The sequence below is a fragment of the Sus scrofa genome, chromosome 9 (genome assembly GCF_054392235.1).
Source record: "Sus scrofa isolate SSC_HxYL_T2T_F1_AM1 chromosome 9, Sscrofa_HxYL_maternal_Yorkshire_Landrace_v2.0, whole genome shotgun sequence".
In the NCBI taxonomy this organism is placed as follows: Eukaryota; Metazoa; Chordata; class Mammalia; order Artiodactyla; family Suidae; genus Sus; species Sus scrofa.
Genome location: NC_139391.1, coordinates 72,023,705 through 72,040,768, shown reverse-complemented (window position 1 = coordinate 72,040,768; position 17,064 = coordinate 72,023,705). Strand labels below are relative to the sequence as shown.

Sequence of the window (17,064 nt, the reverse complement as noted above, 5' to 3'; positions counted from 1 at the left end):
CTGTGGTATAGACTACTGATGAGGCTCAGATCCCGAGTTGCTATGGCTCTAGCGTAGGCTGGTGGCTATAGCTCTGATTGGACCCCTAGCCTGGAAACCTCCTTATGCCTTGGGTACTGCCCTAAAAAGACCAAAAAAAGAAAAAAGAAACAAAAATGAAACATCTATCAATGGCAGATAAACAAATTACGGCACATCCACAGTATGGAATACACTGCAGCTTTTTTTTTTTTTTTTTTTTTTTTTGTCTTTTTGTCTTTCTAGGGCCACGCCCGCAGCATATGGAGGTTCCCAGGCTAGGGGTACAATCAGAGCTGTAGCCACCAGCCTACACCACAGCCACAGCAATGCAGGATCTGAGCCATGTCTGTGACCTACACCACAGCTCACGGCAACTCCAGATCCTTAACCCACTGAACAAGGCCAGGGATCAAACCTGCCTCCTCATGGATGCTAGTCAGGTTCGTTAACCAATGAACCACAACGGGAACTCCCTCTGCATCTTTTAAAACAGAATATGATGGTTCTGAGTTCAGTCACAAGCACCCACTACGAGATGCTAACTGAAAAAAAGCAAATTGCGTGTAGATTAAAAGGTATGAAAAAGTTCTGAAGATTTGCTGGGCAACAATGTGAATATACCTAGCTTCGCTGAACTCTACCCTTAAAAATGGTGGCGATGATAAATTGTACATTATGTGTATTTCACAATTTTAAACAAGTTGCAGAACAATATGCCTAATGAGTCCATTTATGCTTGTTATAACCTTCAAAGAAATTCTTCATTTGTGTTTCTAAGCATATATGGATGAAGAAAAGTAAGAGGTAGGGTTTTTGGTACAATCAAAATAAAATCAAGCTGTTAAGAGTGGTTATTTCTGAAGAGGCAGTTGGCTTAGCTGGGTGAGAAGAGGATATAAAGAGAAATTTTCACATTTCACTCTGCATGCATATCTAATTACGTGTGTAGAATGTATCTGAGGCTGGAATTGCCTGTGTTAATGGTTCTTCAGATGCATTTGTCTTTCCAGCAGGTACGGTGCCCCTTCGCTGGGTCAGCCGCTCTTCTCAGAATCTGGAATAGGCTGATGAGACCAGATTTCTCATCTCCCTCTCCCCCCTCTTCGCAGACTGGCTCAGAGAATGGCCTGCCGTCATCCCGCTGTGTGGGAGGATGGTTGGGTGGGTGGGGTGAAAGGTAGGGTTCGAGTCTCATTATGAGGAATATTTCTGTAAAGCAGATTTCTGACCAGAAGAGGAGACAGCTGAGTGCCCGAAAACTATCGGCCCCCCTCTAGGTCTTACTGCAAACATGAGACCCCCTCCCTGCACCACAGGCTCCAGTCACAACTAACCCAGATCTTAGTTTCAGAGTCAGAGGAGACTGATTTCTTTGAAAAGTAAACCTCTACCTGGTGAATTCAGAACCACAGGTCTCCAAACCAGAGGTGGGGAGAACTCCACTCTTTCTTAACTTTCAGGCCTCGTAGTCCCAGGAGGCTCTAGCTGTTTGAGGAACAAAAGAGCAGCAGCTGCCCAAACTGCGGAAGGACCAAGATCACGTCTCACGTGGTCCCAGACAGCACCGGCCTGAGCCAGTGACTAGCCTGGGCTTGGGCCAGAGTCACGAAGACTGGGGACTCATTTGCATGACCTTTGCTGTACTTTGCATCTCAGGGCCCAGGGACACTGTTCCCCTAGGATCAGAGAGGTCAAGACCAGTATTTGGTCACACAGGGCCTGGGCGACAGAAACAAAACTCAGTTAGGGGAGAGGGGGTATGGCAAAGGGGGAAAGCCAGTCCCAATATTTCACTTGCAAATCCTGGCAGGGGTGTTGGATGGGGTAGGAAACTTCACTGTCCCTTAGAGCAAGAAAGTTATGCAAACAAATGCATTTGCATGGCAGCCTGGCCCCTAAAAATGACTTACCAACGTACAGGTTCCTGGCTCTCAGGACAACCACTCGCCCCACAGCCCCACCTGAGATCCTGCAGGCTTGACAGCCAAGACTTCCACCAGGGGCTCGGGCCAGTAACTTCCCTTCAGAGAAATAATTATTCCCTCCAGAAGATGGATGGATATTCCATGGGAACCCCAGCCTTGAGATATTGGTGTGTGACAAAAAGCATGGACACTTAGGTACATTAAAATTTGTATTTGTTACAGGGGAGATCCTGGGCTTCAGGTTTAATACCGTTGTGGGGACAGGTTGTTTCTTGTTTGTTTGTTTGCTTTTTAGGGCCACACCCACAGCATATGGAGATTCCCAGACTAGGGGTTGAATCGAAGCTACAGCTGCCAGCCTACACCACAGCCACAGCAACACCAGATTCAAACTGCATCTACGACATACACCACAGCTCACCGCAACCCTGGATCCTTAACCCACTGAGCGAGGCCAGGGATCAAACCCGCAACCTCATGGTTCCTAGCCGGATTTGTTTCCACATCACCATGACGGGAACTCCATGGGACTATAGTGAATAGGGATAAAAGGCCTGCAAAGAACTCTTTAGTGACGCTCGGGGAAGAGGAGCAAGGAAGCCCTTGACAATTTCATCCCCATTTTCAAGGACCCCCCAATCTCACATAATGGTATCCTTTTCTCTAATGATTTGTAAAATGCCTAACTGAAAATAGATCAAGTTTAACGTATAACCTTGTAAGGATTCTTTAAAAATTAATAAACTTAAGAATAGGTGGGAGTGAGGTGAGGGAGGAAGGAAGGGCAAGATGAGAGTGGGGGATTAAGAGGTACAAACTACTACGGAAAAAATAAAAAGACCCTGTAAATCAACTATAATAAAAAAATTTTTAGGGAGTTCCCATCGTGGCACAGCAGAAATGAATCCGACTAGGAACCATGAGATTGCAGGTTCAATCCCTGGCCTCGCTCAGTGGGTTAAGGATCTGGTGTTGTGCTGAGCTGTGGTAATCAAAGACGTGGCTTGGATCTGGCATGGCTGTGGCGTAAGCTGGCATCTGTAGCTCTGATTCGACCCCTAGCCTGGGAACCTCCATGTGCCACAAGAGCAGCCCTAAAAAGAAAAAAAAAAAAAAATTTAAAATAAGTAAATAGCTACAAGGATATGTAGTACAATACAGAGAATACAGCTTATTTTATAACTATAAGTGGTGTATAACCTTTTAAAATTGGGAATCACTATATTGTATACCTGAAACTTACATAATGTTGTGAGTCAACTAAACTTCAATTAAAAAAAAAAAAAAAAAAAAAAGAATATGTGGGAGAAATCCCTGTCGGGCTATGTGCCCAAATTTTGGTTTAGAGGGAAACAAACACAGTGAAAGGGGAATCCAGGCGGAAGCGGGTGAAAAAAGAAAACGGACAGAAACATGGAGGATGCTCCACTGAGGGGTAAGGCCAGGTTCCCATCAGAGGACCGATGGCCTAAGGTCAGGCTGAAGCCATGAACCAGCAGAGGTTCAGACCGGAAGACAGAGGGGGTGATCCAGACTCAGAGAAAGGAAGCGCCGGCTGACTCCGCAGAAACCAGAGCGGAAATCTGATAGGAGCGTCTCCACCACGCTGTCCACTCAGTTTCTACAAACTGACTTGTCACGTTTGCCCGCCTCAAGGGCCCCTGAGTCTCTGTCAGAAGAGCACCACCCTCCGCACCTCAGCCCCCTGTTTCTTTTATTTGCTTTACACCTTTTTTCTTTTGGCCACACCCACAGCCCGTGGAAGTTTGGGGGCCAGGGATGGAAGCTACGCCACAGCGGTGATCTGAGCCACTGCAGCAGCAGCAGCGGATCCTTAACCAGCTGAGCCACAGGGAACTCCTGTGCCCCTGCTTCATGAAAGTGTTGATTCTCCCTGCCTTCTGGCCTGTTCAACACCCGCTTCTGCCCCAAGACTGGGTCTTGGGAGGGCGAGATCCACTTCTCACTCAGCTGTGGCTCCCGGAGTCCCCGGCACTGGGTGTGGCGCACAGCAGGTGCTCCAAAGCTGAATCCAAACCTGGCATTTTGGGAGCTCCCGCTGTGGCGCAATAGGATCGGCAGTGTCTTGGGAGCGCTGGGATGCAGGTTTCATCCCCGGCCCAGCGTGGTAGGTTAAGGATCCGTCATTGCAGCCGCTGCAGCTTACTTGGAGGCTGTGGCTCAGATCTGATCCCTGGCCCAGGAGCTCCATATGCCTTGGAGTGCCCGAAAAAAAAAAAAAGAAGAATCTGGCATTTCTATCCTGGAGAGGGTCTTCTCAAAGAGCCACCCAGGAGGCTGAGGCACTGACTCTAGTGTGGCCTGTTTGGGAGAGGGAACTCACCCCTCACACCTGGATGGTGTGACCCTGCTCCCCAAGTCCTGGCATAGCCATGGTTTGTCCTGACCTGATTATCCCCAGCAAAGCAGGCACCGAGGGCTTCATGCAACAGAGGACAAAGCCTCCTCCTCCTGACCTCGCTCCTCCCTCGAGTCTCCAAATCAGGAGCCCCGAGCCACCTGGGCTTCGACTGCACACCCCTCACTGGAGCAGGTTTGTTCTTTTTGTTTTTGTCTTCTTGTCCTTTTCTAGAGCCACTCCCGTGACATATGGAGGTTCCCAGGCTAGGTGTCTAATCGGAGCTGTAGCCACCGGCCTACACCACAGCCACAGCAACACGGGATCCGAGCAGCGTCTGCGTCCTACACCACAGCTCACGGCAACGCCGGATCCTTAACCCACTGAGCAAGGCCAGGAATCGAACCCGCAATCTCATGGTTCCTAGTCAGGATTCATTAACTACTGAGCCACAGTGGGAAATCTGGAGCAGTTTTGAATAGGGTGTTCAGGCCAGCAGATGCAAAGGAAGCCTCAGATGGTCACACACGGATTCTGTTTCTCACTGACCAGGTGACTAAGCACCGGAACCAGGGCTTGTGTTTTCCCAAAGCAGCCTATAGAGTGCCTGGGTATTTATTTAGGAACTTAGTATGCCGGGTCCAACTGAGCACAGGGAAAGAAAGAGGAATTCACCAAAAGGCCTCCCAGACAGAGGCTGGAGCCCCTCCCAAAGAAAGGCTGCTCCCTGACTCAGCCAGCCTCCCCCGGGGAGGTGGTCCCTAAGTGTGGGCTTCGAGAGACAGGCAGGGAGGGGCTGTACTCCCAGCACTGAGGGCACAGAGCGCCACCCCCCCCTCCCCGCCCCCAGGCCCATCTGGAGGATACCCAGCAGATCTGTTTACATCTAGGCAGGTGAGATGGCACTTTCCCCAGGCCGGCCAACCCCAGCCTCCTCCCCTGAATAACCGAACTTCCTTCATAACATACCCCACAGGCCGGGCCTGCCCGCTCTACCCACGGGCTCCATCTACCCGCTCGTCATTCACAGTCCCCCCTGCGCTTCCTGTCTCCAACCCAGTCAAAGGAAAACCCCCAATTTTCTGTTATTGTTTACCAACCCAACCGCCTCCTCACCCCAGGGCGGGGGCCACACCCTCAGGCAAAGGACAGGAACAGGGACTCAGCCTGCTGACCCTGCTCCAAACCTGGGGCAGCCCACCAGAGGGTGGGACACTAAGAGTGATAAGGCCACCTGTCAAAACACCTAAATCCATCATCTCGTTGCAGTCCTCCTCTAATAGCCTCGGGACCTAGGAGTGTCACACTGCCTCCCCCACCCCCGACCATGGAAAAGGAAACTCTATTCCGTGAAAAGGAGGCCAGCCATCCCCCTGCTTGGCTCCCCCTTTCGCCTTCCATATCAAGAGGACTTCAGTGAGTTTTAAGAAGCTCGAAATTTGAGATCCAAGCCAGACTGACCTCTGCTCAGTCGTGAGGCCTTGGCTCAGTCATTTTACATCTCTGAGGCTGGGTTTCCTTACAGGTAAGTTGGACGCTAGTTTGACTCCCTTAGAGGGCTCTTATGATGGTGCAGATTTTAAGGGGAATAGCCCAGCACAGCATCAGTGCCTCGTGAGTGCCCATAAGCCCTCCTGACACCTCACACCACTTAAGTGTGTTCAATTATCATGTCCTGGTGCCTCCTGCGACCATGCATGCCAGCATCTGCCTTTAGGTATGAAAGTTCCACCACCATCCCACCTGGGAGCTTAGCAGATGGAGGTTAAGTTTGTTCTAGAGACAGGGTCACACCATGGAAGGTCAGCAGATTGGAGAGAGAGGAAAGGCACAGGCGGCAAAACCCCACTCGCCAAGCCAGGCCCCTCCTGCCCTGCACCCCAGCCATCTTCCCTGAGTGTCAGACCCAGTACCAAGAGCTGGGCTGGAGTTCCCTCATGGGTCAGCGGCTAACGAGCCCGACTAGCATCCATGAGGACACAGGTTCGATCCCTGGCCTCGATCAGGGGGTTAAAGCATCCGGCGCTGCCGTAAGCTGTGGTGTAGACTGCAGGCGTGACTCGCATCTGGTGTTGCCATGGCTATGGCGGAGGCCGGCAGCTAGAGCTCCAATTCGACTCCTAACTTGGAAACCTCCATTTGCCGCGGGTGCCAACCTAAAAAGAGAGAGAGAGGAAAAAAAAGAAGCGCTGGGTTGACCCAGCCGGAGGAGGAAGCAAAACAGAACTGTTCACATGTGGGGCAAGAGGATGAGAAGGCACAAAACAGGCCATGGCAGAGCAGGACCCCACAGGTGCCCACATCCCAGTCCTGGACCAGTGAATACCTTGCCTACGTGGTGAAGGGGCTGTGCAGGTGGGATTAAGGGGAAGGGCCTCCTGGATTCCCTGGGCAGGCATAGTCTAATCTTTACACAGGTCCTCAAAAGTGGAGACTCCCTCCTGCCTCAGTCAGAGATGTGACAATGGAAGGGTTAGAGAGCTGCCACATTGCAGGCCTTGAAGACAGCAGAAGAGGGTCACGTGCTAAGGAATGGGGAAACCTCTAGAAGCTGGAAACGCAAGGTGACGAAATCTCCTAAAGCCTCCAAAAAGGAATGCAGCTCTGCTGAGACCTTGACTTTAGACCAGGGAACCACATCAGACTTCTGGCCTCAGAACTATATTAGATCTGTGCTGTTTTAATGTACAATCTTTTTTTTTTTTTTTTTTTTTTTTTGTCTTTTTGGACCCCACCACTGGTGGCATATGAAGGTTCCAGGCTAGGGATCCAATGAGAGCTGTAGCCGCCGGCCTACACCACAGCCACAGCAACACCAGATCCAGGCACCACAGCTCACAGCAACACTGGATCCTTAACCCGCTAAGTGAGGAGAAACTGATTCGCTTCCACTGAGCCATGATGGGAACTCCTGCACTGTTTTAAGCTACAAAATGTATTGCAGCAACCACAGAAAATTAAGGCAGCCTCCAAAGACGGGAGGGTTCTGACAACAGCCCTTCCCCTGGCACCCCATTCCCCCCTTGCGCCCCTTATTCCCTCTCCCCCCAGTTCTTAGCACCTCTGATACCTACGTAAGCACAGACACATGACTGGATTTCTCTGAAAACCTCACGCTGGTTCATTTGAGCAATAGTTTCTAGAGTGATGGGTAGTTTCACAGCGACCCACTCAGGAGTTACGGGGGAGGGGGGTTGTCGTGGGGGCCACCAGGGATGCCCTGCCTCAGTCCTGGGCCTGAGCAGGGCAGATGTGATCCCAGAGGTGACTGACAGGATGGGCAGGAGGCCAGGTCTAAGGACGAGACCCCCCCAGGTCTTCAGTCCCTGAGTTCTGGTCCAAACCAATCAGGTGTGCAGCCCCCAGCACACCCCCTCACCCTCTCGGTTCTCACTCATAAAACAGGGATGACAATCCCATCTTCCCTTCTCCCCTGACAGTTCTGAGGACCATCTGAGGAAACATAGGTGAAATTGTCTCCAACTATGTTTCCATCTGACTGAGAGGGACAACAGTGGGGTCAGTAGACCAATTTCCACCCCAGGACCCACGGCAACCCGACTGACAGTGTGACCTCAGATATCCCAGCTCTGGGACTCAGTCTTCTCATCTGTGAATTGAGGGGAATGGGTCACAGGAGCCCCGAGGCCTCCTCCAGGTCTGATGCAGAGGATTTGTTTCTGCCGGACCCCTATCGCCCCCTCCTGGAAGTTTTGGGAACTACACCAACCTGCTCCTCTGGACTCTTTCCCAAGAATTTGAACCCATTCACCAACTTCATGGATCTCCATGCCAGCGACCCCCTTGGCTGAGGGTGTCAACGCCTGGCTGTGGCTACAGAGGTCAAAGCACTGGGCTCAGAAGTGGCTTGGCTCCTGATTCAGTCCTTGGCAAAAAGACTCGGGTTTCCCAGCCGTGGTTGGCACCAGCCCTGCTCCTCAGATCCCCACAGCAGACACGTCCAGACCAGGTCCTTGGCAGGGCGGGCGCTGGCTCCCTTTCACCCAGAAGGCTCTCCTCTCCTCTCCTCTCTCAGGGCACCCGGGCTCTGCCCTCCCAACCCGCAGGCCCACTCTGCACATGTGGGAAGAGATAGGGGTCAAAGGTCTGAGCCCCATGAAGGAAGAAGAAGGAAACCTTCCAACTATTAAATCTGTTTAGTAAAGACAATTTTGCTCATACAAAACAACAAGAGTTTACAACAATCTGAGTGCTGGACACACCATCAGAGACGGGGAGGTGTTGCAGGCCCTGGAGCCCTCCTCCCAGGCCCGGAGAAGACCCCCCCTCAACTCTGCCCCTGAGGGAGATGAAAGCTGAAGTATGACTGCCAGCCCTGCCCCAAGGGACCTTGGCCGAGGCCCTTTCCCGGCCTTGCTCCAAGCTAACACTGGGGGAGGGCCTTCCCCTCCCCACCTCACCCCACCCCCCTCACTGGCCGGGACACATGCTGCTGAGTTGTTTGGGGTGGGGGTGAAGTGGCTGACGGGGAAGGAGCAGAGTCAGGACATCTTTGGTGCAAAGACCCTCCACCACCACCACCACCCGCTAGGCCACACGATGGAAATTTGCAGGAGGGTCACAGAAGTGGTGCTGCCTTTGCCCACAAGGGGTCGCTGGCCAGTGCCCCCAGGAGGCACATGAAATGCAGCAGCCATGTCACTCATAAACCACTCAGGCTCACCCCCCTGAGGGAGCCTGTTGAGAAGTAGCTCAAACCGTAAGAAAATAAACAAGAACAACGGGTTAATAATGGCAGGAAGGGGAAGTAGAGAGGGAACTTGGTAGATGAGTGCCTCGGAGGGTCAGGACCAGCCCTGCGTGGGGAGTGGGGGTCCTGGGGCGGGGCTCCAGTCCATAGTCCAAGGCTAAGTCACTCCTCTCCACCTCCCAGAACCAGCTCACAGAGGCAGGCACGGACGGCCTGGCTCAGAACCTGGACAGGCTTCCCAGGCACTTTGGCAGGCCCAGCACGGGCAGGGCAGGCTGAGGGGGGAGAAGGTTCCTGAGCCACGGCAGAGACCCCCCCTCAGCAGCCCTGCCTGCCCTGACCCCTCAAATGCCCAGGCCCAGGTACTGATCCAGGCACACGTGCACGGGCACACGCACACGCACACACACGACCACACTCACTCCTATCCGTCTGGCACACAGGGGGGATGTTGGTGGGCTCAGCAGAGGAGGCAGGGGGCCCTCTTGGCCCCGGCCCCCCATGGCCCACAGCTCTGGGAATGGCTCAGCCAGCGGGGTCCTCGGGCTGTAGTGGGGAAATCAGAGGGTAGGTGGAACGACACAGGGACACCCCCTCTAACGGTTTCCACAAATCCCCTTGAGCAAACCCCAAACCCTTGCAGGATTCAGAGAGGCAGGGGCTTGGGGGAGAGGAGCAGGAGTGAGGGCAAGAACAATAGAAGAAGTTTCATAAAAATTCTAAGTCAAATTACTGATAAAATTGCAAAATGAGCACAGGTTCAAGAGCATCTTGCTCCTTCTCACCAAGCCCTCCCAGCCTCCCAGCCTCTCCTTCTCCAGGAGGCGGCCAGATCCAAAGGCAGAATCCAGCCCCGATGAGGTCCGGGCTCCATGCAGCCAAGGAGGAGGGGAGGCGGAAATGGACAATTCTGTGTCTCTTCATTTAAAAAATATATCCAGGTCAAGAGTTATTGCTTGTCCTCCAGTGTGGCAGGACGGGCTCAGCGGCTCAGTGGGCGAGGGCCGCGGCCTCCAGGGCCCGAGCTTTCTTCCGCCTCTTCAGAAGCAGAGGGTTGGACGCGTCTTCAATCTTTTTGATTTTGATCTGCTCGTAGTCGACCCGCATGGTGGCCAAGGCACTGGTCATCTCCTCCTGGGGGCAGTGACCGAAAGAGAGGTGAGAGGTGACAGAGCAAGGGCAAGGATGACGGTGATGGGGCTGGTGGTGGGTCCAGGGCTGGGTCAAAAGACCCTGGCCACCGTGCTGCCACCGCTCTCCTAGATCTATCCTAAGACCCCACAGGAGGGCAGAAAGGGTACTAGTCAGGAGACCTGGGTTCCCGTCTGCCCAGCCAGTCACTAGCCGTGTCCTTGAACGCGTCACTGCCCCCCAGCCTATTTCCTCATCTGCAAAATGAGAAGATGGTACCAATGGCTTTTCTTTTGCAGGGATGGGGCTGCACTTACACATGTGGAAGTTCCCCAGCCAGGAATCGAACCCACGCTGCAGGTGCGACCTATGTCACAGCTGCGGCAATGCCAGATCTGATCCTTAATCCGCTGTCCCACAGGGGAAGTTCCCAGATGGCCTTTCATATCCCTTTAGAGACCCAGGAAGTAGCGGGCTTGTGGGAAACAGCCATGACCAAGTTTAGACCCAACACAGCATCCTCTGCCCACAACCCGCTCATGGAAATGGCTCAGCGTCACCGGTCCTATTGTAACAGACATGGCCTGTGGTGAGAGGACACAGGACCAATCCCCAGGCCAGCACCACCTCTCACCGCCGGGTACCCCAGTGAGCACCCCTGAGCCCCTCTGGGCCACTGGTCCCCTCACCTTGACATCCTCCCACCGCTCCTTGTCCTCCTTCAGGACCCGGCTGGTGTGCAGTGGGGTTTGAGGGACCTTCGTAGATTGCTGAGGGGAGAGAAGAGGGTCTGAGTGAAAGCCAGGGGTGGGGGGGGTGGGGTCCCAAAGGCCAGTCCCCCTGGACCCAGGTCCCTCGGGCCCCCCAGGCTCACCATGATCCAGGGGTGGTTCATGAACTCGGTGATGGTCATCCTCTGGGTGGGCTCTGTCTTCAGCAGGTTCCGGATGAGCATCTTCACTGTGGGGAGAGCAGCGCGTGGGCAGGGGACAGAGGCAGCTCAGGGGCCACTCTCCTGCTCTGGCTCCTTGCCACAGTTTTTTTTTTGTTTTGTTTTGTTTTGTTTTTGTCTTTTTGCCATTTCTAGGGCCACTCCCACGGCATATGGAGGTTCCCAGGCTAGGGGTCGAATCAGAGCTGCAGCTGCTGGCCTACACCAGAGCCACAGCAACGCAGGATCTGAGCCACGCCTGCGACCCACACCACAGCTCATGGCAATGCCGGATCGTTAACCCACTGAGCAAGGCCAGGGACCAAACCCGCAACCTCATGGTTCCTAGTCAGATTCGTTAACCCCTGTACCGTGACGGGAACTCCCTTGCCACAGTTTTCAGGGAGAAACCAGATTGAAAGGGGGCATGGAGGCAGACCACCTAAGGAGCCGGACCCGAGGACCATTACAGTGCCACCAGCTGGGAGCCCGCCCCGCCCTGAGGCAGGCCCTTCACATGGGGGCCATACCCAGTGAGTAACCCACAGCCACACCACACACGGAGACCATCCTGCATACACACACATACACATTCACATGCAGGCTCTTTACCTTCTTCTGATACTTCTGACCATTCCGGGTTGGGAAATTCATACTGGCCCATTCGGATGCGACTCTTCATGCCGGGAGAGATGGCGAGGCCATGGTTGGAATAGAAGGGGGGGTACCCACACAGCCTGAGCCGAGAGGAAGCAGGAAGAGAGGGACAGAGCTGGTGTTATTGAGGGGTCCTGGGCCAGGACGTCGGTGAGACAGAGGCTTCTTCTTGTAAAGGTCACAGAGAAATGGGACTCACTAATTTGGGTGCAATATATAAAGTCAAGAATAGGGTCCAGGAATCCAACATGGCAAGTGTCTCAACCACCCATTTTCCTGCCCGTCAGCTAACTTACAGCACTCACTAGCTGTCAGAGTCCACTAGACACCGAGAGAGGAGGGCAGGCAGGGGGTTCCCAGGGCATCTCCCATCCTGCAGGGGAATGCTCACGTCTGCCCCTTCCTCGCATCCTGGGGAGGTAAAGGCCTCCTTCCACCCCTGCCCCAGCCCCAACCCTCCCTGTACACTCACAGGATGTACATGATGACACCCAAGGACCACATGTCACAGGACTTGTCATACTTCTCGGGGCCCAGCACTTCTGGAGCTGCAAACCAAAGGTCAACGTGGGTGGGCGTGGCCCTCGGAACACAGGGATCTGCCCCCGTTCCTCTGTGGACGGTGTGCTTCCCGTCATGACAGGACCACGGCTGGGCTGGGAGGGGAACGGACACGGCCCGGGCCCCGGGCTGGACAGAGGAGAGTGAAAGACCCTCCACCAAAGGAGCCCTCGGGCTAGAATCTCGAGATGAAACAAGCCTTGAAATGCAAGAGCCTTCCAGACTGCCTGATTTTGGGGGGTTTTTGTTTGTTTGTTTTGTCTTTTTGCTTTTTCTAGGGCCGCACCTGCAGCATATGGAGGTTCCCAGGCTAGGGGTCCAATCAGAGCTATAGCTGCCAGCCTGCACCAGAGCTATAGCCACTCAGGATCCGAGCCGCATCTGCGACCTACATCACAGCTCACGGCAACGCTGGATCCTTAACCCACTGAGGAAGGCCAGGGATCGAACCCGCATCCTCATGGTTCCTAGTTGGATTTGTTAACCACTGAGCCACCACGGGAACTCCGAGACTGCTGGTTAATTTGACAAACACGTTTTGAGATTTGACTCTGTGCCAGTCAGCTGGGGCTCCTGAACCAAATCTGCATCCCAGATCCACCAGGAATCTGATGGGAACGACGGCTCTTCCCAGCAAAAGGGCACAGGTGCACAAAATCCCGCCCATCACCTCAAGCAGATGGTTTCTTTTTTTCTTTTTTTTTGCTTTTCAGGGCCGCACCCACAGCATATGGAGGTTCCCAGGCTAGGGGTCCAACCAGAACTGCAGCTGCCAGCCTACACCACAGCCACAGCAACTCCAGAGCCAAGTTGTGTTTGCGACCCACACCACAGCTCATGGCAATGCTGGATCCTTAACCCACTGAGCAGGGCCAGGGATCGAACCCACAGTTGGATTCGTTGCCGCAGAGCCACAGAGGGAGCTCCTCAGGCAGATCATTCCTTGGCTGCCAACGAGCTCCGAGAGCCCTACCCCAGGTCATGTCAGAACTGGTGCTAGGAAGGACTGGAGAACATGCCTCTCCTCGGACCCATGGCCCTGAGACCTGCACCAGGAGGGTGTAAGAAAACCTCCAGGAAAAGACAAGCTCCCTGGGCCTCCTTGGGACTTACCCACATAGTACGGCGTGTAACAGGGAGTGGTCAGTGAGTTGTGGCTGGTGGTTTCCTTGGCAAAGCCAAAATCGGTGAGTTTGAGAATGGCGTTGGGCCTTTTGGAGGTGTACAAGAGATTCTCAGGCTAGAGAGAGAGACACAGACACGGTGACAGCCCTGCTGAAGCTGTGAGGGGCTATCAGAAATGCCATCAGCCATGATTCCACCCTTCCTTCCTCAGCAGCCCCTGCAGTCTGCACACTGGGAGGACCCTCAGCTCCCAGCCCCCCGAGAGCTCACAGTGCATGGAGATACGTGATTAACACAGAGAAAACACCACAGAGACACAGAGACGGAGGGTGTGATGGTGAGGTGTGGCTGAGGAGGACCACAGGGCTGAGCGTGGCCTCGGAAGGCTTCACCGGGGAGGGGGTTTGCCCAGAGAGGGCAGGGCCTGTGGGGTGGAGAGTGACACTCTGCCCCCCTACCCCTGGGAACCAGGCTGTGGTGATGCAGGACAATTCTGGGGACTCTGCTAGAGCCACCATTACCCTGACCCCCATGGCCTCCATGGCACTTGAGTTGGGGGGCTATGGGGGAGGCCAAGAAGAATAGCGGGTACCTTGACGTCTCGATGAGCAATGTTGATTGAGTGCAAATACTGGATGGCCTCACCAATGCTCTTCATGATTTCTGATGCCTCTGCAAAGAACAGAGAAGGTGGGAGACAGAAGGAAAGTCACAAGAGGTGTCATTAGGTTCGAAAACCCAAGACACCAGTGCCCCCCGTGCAGCCTAAGGCTCCCTACATTCCCCCCCCACCCCAGAAACTGAGAAACGAGGAGCAGCCCAGGCTCAGCTGAGGAAGCAAGCCCAGCAGCCGGCTGGAGGAGGCAATGGGCCTCAGCCTCTTCCACAAGAGACACCCCGCTGCCCTGCCTGCCCGAGCCCAGTCCTCACAACAGACCCTTTCTACCTCTTTCTGTGAACGCTTGGTCTCCTCGGTCCTGGATTCGGCTAAAGAGTTCTCCACCATCCAAACTGAAACAAAGGGCACCGTCAGAGCGGGCTCTCACTCTCCACCACCACTCCCCCAAAGAAATCAACATTTTAGGCTTCAGAGTCCCCACGGGGCCACCCCTCCAAGGGTGAGGGGCCAGAGCGGGGAGTGGGGAGTGGGATCGCGCTGGGCCAGGAATGAAGCAAAGGGCTGCTCACCACTCCATGACGATCAGTAGGCACTTCCTCCCCGCGTACAGGTTCTCATAGACGTCCACGATCCGCACGATGTGTGGGCACTGGGAGGCCCGCCAGTGCAGCTCCACCTCGCGGCGGGCCTTGGGACAGTCCTGAAGCATCTGCAAGCCAAACGCCTCCTGAGAGACCGCGGGGGTGGCTGGCTGCCACGCCACCTGGGCCTGCTTGGGGCCTGGCCTGCACCCACTGACACCCCCATCGACACGCCGTCACCTCCCCATACCGCTGCTCCACCACCAGCCCCCCTGGGGAACTTTCCCTGCACTGCACCCCCTTCTCCTGCTTTAGAGTTCTCAGCTCCCCTATCTGCTCTCAAAGAAACCTCAGGATGACCCCTCATGGGGCCTCAACAGCTACACTGAGACCACCCTTGACCATTCTCCCCAGCTAAGGGCACGAAGTCATTCCAGAAGGCGAGCAGAGTGGAGCACTGGGAGACAGAGGGCAAAGGAGGCCTGGGCAGAAAGACAGATCAGGAAAACCCAAGAAAGAGAGGAGACTACAGATCAATTAGAAAAGCTACCTCCAAGACCCCTAAACCCGCACCCCAAATCCGGAGCAATGTCCTTCTAACCAACCCATGGCCTTGGGAGTCAGCCCAATGTTATCCGAACCCTGGTTCTTCCTGCAAATACAACCCTGAGCAAGTTATTAACGCGTGAGCCTTGTTCCTGTCCGTGCTTCTTCCGTGGACCAGACGCAAGGGATGTATTAAAGGAGCCTGGATCCCTTGCCTGCCTCAAAGACCGAATCTTAACTAGTCTAAGCCAGTCAGTCTCAGATCACCAAAGGCAAACTGGCTTTGCAGAGGCAATCCCCCAACAGGTGCTCAGATAAATTGTCTCCTAGGGAGCAGGCAGAGACAAGGTCGCTGTGGGCTCACACTGCCACCTCGTGGCCATCTAAGGATACTGCATGGGTCCTAAGTTTGCCACTCAACTTCATTCATTTGTTGTTGTTTTAACTTCGTTCATTTGGATGGACCAAGGAAAAGGGTTATCTTCCTTTCCCATTCTCTATGAGGAGCAGGAGGAGATGCTGGCCAATTTCATTTGCCTGTAATTCCATTCAACAAACATTTATCAACCTCCTCCTAGCCACACATAGTGCTAGGTGTCAAGACCAAATAGAAGAGTCCCAATTTGAAAGAATTTGGACGGGGGGGGGGCATGAGGTTATAAGAAAATGCTTATAATCCAGCAAGATAACGTGCTGTAAGACTGATAAGCTCAAAGGGTTCAACAGCAAAAGTTCTCAGAGCAGCCAAAAAAGAAAGACCTCTATCGCCCCCTACAGGCACATAGGAACTGAAGCCAAAAGGAAGAATTAAAAGTTGTCGTATCTGCTCAGAGGCTATAAGATCAGGAGAGATTTGGGCCTGGAAATGGAATTTGTCAATTTATGGCTTGCAGAGCCGTGGAAAGGCCATGATCTTTCCAACCCTGCTCCACATTTATAAGTTAGGGTTATAATACCTGCCTAGCCCTTCCTTCACAGAGCCATTGCAAGTATCTAATGAAATAATAACCTCTCAGAGAGCTTTGTTATCAGAAAGGCACTCACCACTGCAAACCAGCAGCATAACCGCCACAGCACACAGCGTAACTCTCCGTCACCTCTGAGCTGAGACTGGAACACCCTGATATAACCAAGACACCCTGACATATGCAAGTCACCAGCAAGACTGTAGGCTGGGTTTCTGTCTGCAGCCCGTGACCACCACATGAAAACCAGCTCCAAGCTGTAACCAGACACAGCTATGCTAAGTGAGGACACACCAAGGCCCAAACCCCAGTGCATGCTCCTCAGCCACCCCCCACCTCCTGCCAAGCTCAGAGCACGCACTCTGAGTTAAAGGTTCTGCTTGCTCTCTCTGCCTGAGACAGGTTAGCATGTGCAGCATTAAACAAAAGAGAACCTGCAGCCAGAAAGCCTGGGGTCACACTCCCCTCCAAGCTTACACACCTGGCAGAGGAGCCGGACTGACCTAGTACAACAAACCTGGCTTGGCAATCGCACACAATTGGCATCCAGGTTCTGTACTTCCTGGCTTGTGTCAGGCAAGCCAGTCTACCTTTCTGAAAAGGGCTTTCTCATCTGTTAAACTGGATTCAGTTTAGCAACATCGGTAAATTGAAACAGTAGGATCTTACATTTCTAAGAGAAACATAATAAGAACTTCCCATGAAGACTGGTAATTGGCAGCCAGGTATGTATGTATCGGAGATCCCTGAATGGCTATAAAAACCAGCTCACACAAATGAAAGCAAGACTTTCACCCCGGTCAGACAGACAGGCTGGCTGATGTCACAGGGGCAGAACAGTGAAGAGCCAAAGATGCTGTGCGGACAGCTGTAGGGTGCGGGAGCCAGAGAGAGGAAGGCCAGAATGTGCTAATCCGGAGTATCAGGCTAAG

At 53.6% G+C, this 17,064-nt stretch overlaps 1 protein-coding gene and 1 pseudogene across 2 annotated transcripts in view; one reads left to right on the top strand and one right to left on the bottom strand.

The window, feature by feature from the left end:
* The window catches only part of LOC100739172 (succinate dehydrogenase cytochrome b560 subunit, mitochondrial-like), a 34,216-nt pseudogene extending 26,819 nt beyond the window's left edge, over nucleotides 1–7,397 (top strand).
* Nucleotides 7,398–8,447: 1,050 nt separating this feature from the next.
* The window catches only part of MAPKAPK2 (MAPK activated protein kinase 2), a 50,775-nt gene continuing 42,158 nt past the window's right edge, over nucleotides 8,448–17,064 (bottom strand). For both annotated transcript variants that reach the window (XM_084976912.1, XM_003130462.7), the window contains 9 exons: nucleotides 14,610–14,749; nucleotides 14,368–14,432; nucleotides 14,014–14,093; nucleotides 13,410–13,536; nucleotides 12,208–12,283; nucleotides 11,691–11,815; nucleotides 11,022–11,107; nucleotides 10,837–10,917; nucleotides 8,448–10,150 (listed from right to left, as the gene is read on the bottom strand). In XM_084976912.1, coding sequence (XP_084833038.1) covers nucleotides 10,007–10,150; nucleotides 10,837–10,917; nucleotides 11,022–11,107; nucleotides 11,691–11,815; nucleotides 12,208–12,283; nucleotides 13,410–13,536; nucleotides 14,014–14,093; nucleotides 14,368–14,432; nucleotides 14,610–14,749 — 924 coding nt within the window. In that variant the 3' untranslated portion in view covers nucleotides 8,448–10,006. The remainder of the gene's footprint in view (nucleotides 10,151–10,836; nucleotides 10,918–11,021; nucleotides 11,108–11,690; nucleotides 11,816–12,207; nucleotides 12,284–13,409; nucleotides 13,537–14,013; nucleotides 14,094–14,367; nucleotides 14,433–14,609; nucleotides 14,750–17,064) is intronic.